The sequence below is a fragment of the Theropithecus gelada genome, chromosome 16 (assembly GCF_003255815.1).
Source record: "Theropithecus gelada isolate Dixy chromosome 16, Tgel_1.0, whole genome shotgun sequence".
Classification (NCBI taxonomy): Eukaryota; Metazoa; Chordata; class Mammalia; order Primates; family Cercopithecidae; genus Theropithecus; species Theropithecus gelada.
Window position 1 is genome coordinate 15,198,186 of NC_037684.1, and position 4,180 is coordinate 15,202,365.

Below are 4,180 nucleotides of genomic sequence, written 5' to 3' on the forward strand. Positions count from 1 at the left end.
TCTCAGCTCACTGCAGCCTCCATCTCCCAGGTTCCAGCAATTCTCCTGCCTCAGCCTCGGGGGTAGCTGGGATTACAGGCACGTACCACCACGCCGGGCTAATATTTGTATTTTTAGTAGAGTCGGGGTTTCACCATGTTGGCCAGGCTGGTCTCAAACTCCTGACCTCCGCCCACCTCAGCCTCCCAAAGTGCTGGGATTACAAACGTGAGCCACTGCACCCAGCCCAAATCCCTTTTATTTTCTTTTTATTTATATATATATTTTTTTGAGATGGAGTTTTGCTCTTGTCACCCAGGCTGGAGTGCAATAGTGCAATCTCAACTCACTGCAACCTCCACCTCCCGGGTTCAAGCGATTCTCCTGCCTCAGCCTCCCGAGTAGCTGGGATTACAGGCACCTGCCACCATGCCTGGCTAATTTTTTGTATTTTCAGTAAAGACGGGGTTTCACCTTGCTGGCCAGGCTGGCCTCAAACTCCTGACCTCAGGCAATCCACCCGCCTCGGTCTCCCAAAGTGCTGGTATTATAGGCGTGAGCCACCTTGCCCGGCCCCAAATCACTTTTATTTATTTATTTATTTATTATTTATTTATTTGAGATGGAGTTTCGCTCTTATTGCCCGGGCTGGAGTACAATGGCGCAATCTTTACTTAATGAAACTTCCGCCTCCCAGGTTCAAGCGATTCTCCTGCCTCAGCCTCCCAAGTAGCTGGGATTACAGGCATGCGCCACAACACCCAGCTAATTTTGTATTTTTAGTAGAGATGGGGTTTCACTATGTTGGTCAGGCCATCTCAGACTCATGACCTCAGGTGATCCACCCACCTCGGCCTCCCAAAAGTGTTGGGATTACAGGTGTGAGCCACTGCACCTGGCAAATCCCTTTATTAATAAAACACCAAACTCTCCTGGACCAAGAATGTGAGAATTTTATTATTTGAGCAACCTGGATTTTTACCCCAGGAGCAATGAAACCATCCATGAGACCTGGAAAAAGCTGAAGCTCTCTTTTTTTTCTTTTTTCTTTTTTTTTTAACTTGTATACAGTACAGTTTCAAACAAAATTGGGGCAACTTTGTACTTTGTACCTTATTAAAACTGGGGCTTACACAGTGTGTTTGGTTTGACCTTGTCTTCATAGGATCTTCTGGCTGATTCCTTCTCTGGATGAGTCCCTGAGAATTTCTAGAATCTGGGGAGAGTAAAGGAGGGTCTGGAGCCTTCTCTATATACAAGGAAATCCCAGTTTTGTTAAAAACTTGCCAAAGGCTTGGTGATATAACTCCAAAGAGAAATTCACAGATTCCTTTCAGGTACTTCTTTGGGATTCTGTAAAGAATTGTGACTGTACACTAGGATGTTTAATAGGAAGGAAACTCCCTCCTTTATGACATCACCAGACAGAGAGGTAGCTAAGGGGACTAGTTGAGACACTCTTAGAACAACAGCCACTTTTGTGGGAGCCCAAGAACAGCAGCTTTAAAACGGGGTAAATATTCAGGCATCATTAGGATCCTGAATACAAGCGAGCCAGTAAAATATGGGATCTACTCAGAAAGGCACAATCTATCAGATGGTCAAGACAAATAAACCTGGGGCCAAGGTAGCAGTTTCAGCACAGAGAGGGTCTGAGGTTACTACTAACACATCCCCTCAGCGGGGACATGGGTACATTCTTGCCTCAAGCCATCGAAGTGCTGCAGTCTCCCTGAACCCTTCCCACCGAAGATCAGAAGCTGCACATCCCACCACTCCCCATTCGGCATCAGACTATCCTCGATCTGTCTCCCTCCAGTCAGGGCCTGGACACTATGCGGTACCCACTCCTCGGGTAACCGAGACTGGACCAAGAACAGAATCATCCCGCCATTCCTCTCCTCCTAGAAAGAACCAGCAAACTCAGACACTGGCTTCCCATGCTTCAAGCAGACTACGGAATGTTAGTCCACCTGGAGAGGAAGCAGCACGAAGAGGCGGTGAGAGCAAGTCAGGGCGCGAGGTCGGCCATCATGCCTCATCAATCCCAGATGCCAAATCTACTCGTCGGTTGAGTTTTCAAGATCAGAAGGATAACTTACAATCACAAATCTTACAAGATGACCCACCATCCAAGGTCCAGAACCCCCAAGGAGTCAGAGTTCCCCGTAGGATTTTGACTTACCCAAAGGATGAAGCAGTACAAACTGAGCCCATCCAAAGGATTACGACTGCTAGCGAGATCAGATCTCCAAGGAGTCCCTCTCGCCCGGAGCACAGAAGCAGCTGTGTCTCTGCAGACTATCAGACAGCCCAGAGAAAGGTCCCTGTAGAAGAATCAGAAACAGGTCCTTACAGTTCAATTCCTTCAAAACCCAAGGCCTTGTATAGGAATATGAACTTGGACTCATCACTCAAACTCTCTGTCCTTAAAGATTCTGATGGTGTACACCGAGTTTCTACACGGGTAGACCCTGAGTCTCTTCACAAGTATTCTGTCTATCCTGAAACCAAGCCCTCCGCAAAGGTCTTAGTATCATCACAGGTGGAGTCCAATGTGAGGGCCCCAATCCGAGGAAACAACGAGGTTGGCCGCAGGGTCACCATCTCCCCAGGGGTACAGTCAGTAGAGCCAACTCACCGTGTGACAGCTCAATCAGTGTCTGAGGGCTCCCACAAGTCATCCATGTTTGTCACTCCAGAGCCCATCTATAAACAGCAAACCCCAAAACCCCCAGAAACTACCTACATGTCCCAAGGACCTACACCCAGGTATCCAGAACTCTCACAAAAGCCCTCCATCCATGCAGAACTGGAACTGACCCCTCGGCCCTTGCCTCCTCGGTCCTTACCTAGGTACGGACCTGACTCCTCATGGTGGCCCTTGCTGAATCCTGAAGTTGAAACACCCCAAAGCCAGCCGACAACACCTGATTTTGAGCTTAAGTGTTCTCCTTCCCTAGATCCTTTATTGTCCGGTTTTAAAATAGACTCTAGCCCTTTCTGTGAGGATCTGAAGTTCCAGAGAGAGAAGGCAAGCCTATCACCACCGTCACCACCAAAGGAGTTTCCAAGTTGGGCACCACTGAATAAAGTGCCACAGACCCCCAAGCACACCTGCAAACAACCCATTCAAAGGTTTAGTGCTTTCTTCCTGGGTATGTGAAGAAGCAGACTGCCCAGGTGCAGCCCCAATTTAGTGAGATGGGATGTTGGGGTGAGCAGGAAAGACCACCTCTTCATTCTGGGAATAAGGGCTGCTCTCCTGCCAGTGCCAAAGCTAGTCCTATCCTTGAGCCTATTGCTCCATTCCTTCCCTGCCAGCTTCTCTGTGCTCCAAGCTAATGACATCGATGATGATGCTTGGGCCAGGCGACAGGCATTGATTCCTCCAGGCAACACTGCTTACCTTTTCAATTGAAGGTAGTAGAGAGGGCTTGCAGGGTTGAAAGCTGCTTCCTGAGTGGGGATGAAGAACTGAGCTGGGGTGAGGGCCGGTAAGGGCTGTTAAATAGAATAAGGGCCTCAGGTAAATACTCTGACTACAAAGTGGAGAGGGGGGGGGCAGATGAGCTGGGATTCCAGGAGGGGAAAGGCATTCACAGTGGCACAGAGAGAGGGTGTAAAAAAGGGAAAGGGAGAATGGGTATATGATATATAGTTCTAGGCTGGAGGAGCTTCTTGGAGAGGACCAAGGGCTGAGGGCACCTTTGGGTGGAGAAATGTGGAGCTAGAAAGGGAGCTGCAAGTAGTGGAGGGTGGGATGTGCATCCCACAGAGAGAAGAAAAGCAACCATCTCTCTGTTACTTTCAGATGTCTCAGAGGAAATGTACAATCGTGTCATCTGGTGGCTGAAAGGTCTGTGCTTTTCCCTCCTATGGGTCCACTGTGGGAGCTTGGGGGATGGGAGGACAGGTGAGGAGTGGCATCTATGTATCTACAGAGTTGGGTCATTTAGGAGATAAATGCTGGGATTTTGACCTGAAGAAGCAGAGGAACTTCTCATCTTGCTGAAAATTTCACCATTAGAGTCATTTCTTTGGGGGCTTGGGATCTTTTCCATTTTCAAGAGTCTCCTTTTAACAGGAAGTTACTTCTGGAATGGAGAATAATTTAAGCCTCATGGCCTTTTCAGCTTAGTTGGTCACCTATCACATGATTTTAAAAAAATACACCAAAGCAAACCACCTGCTTCACAGT

General features: G+C 48.2%; 1 protein-coding gene across 1 annotated transcript; it reads left to right on the top strand.

The window, feature by feature from the left end:
* The first annotated feature begins 816 nt into the window (after nucleotides 1-816).
* On the top strand, nucleotides 817-3,966 carry C16H17orf47 (chromosome 16 C17orf47 homolog). The gene is made up of 2 exons (XM_025361603.1): nucleotides 817-3,137; nucleotides 3,794-3,966. Exons 1-2 carry the CDS (start codon nucleotides 1,544-1,546, stop codon nucleotides 3,943-3,945), a joined length of 1,746 nt encoding a protein of 581 aa, XP_025217388.1. The 5' UTR covers nucleotides 817-1,543; the 3' UTR covers nucleotides 3,946-3,966.
* The last annotated feature ends 214 nt before the right edge of the window (nucleotides 3,967-4,180 follow it).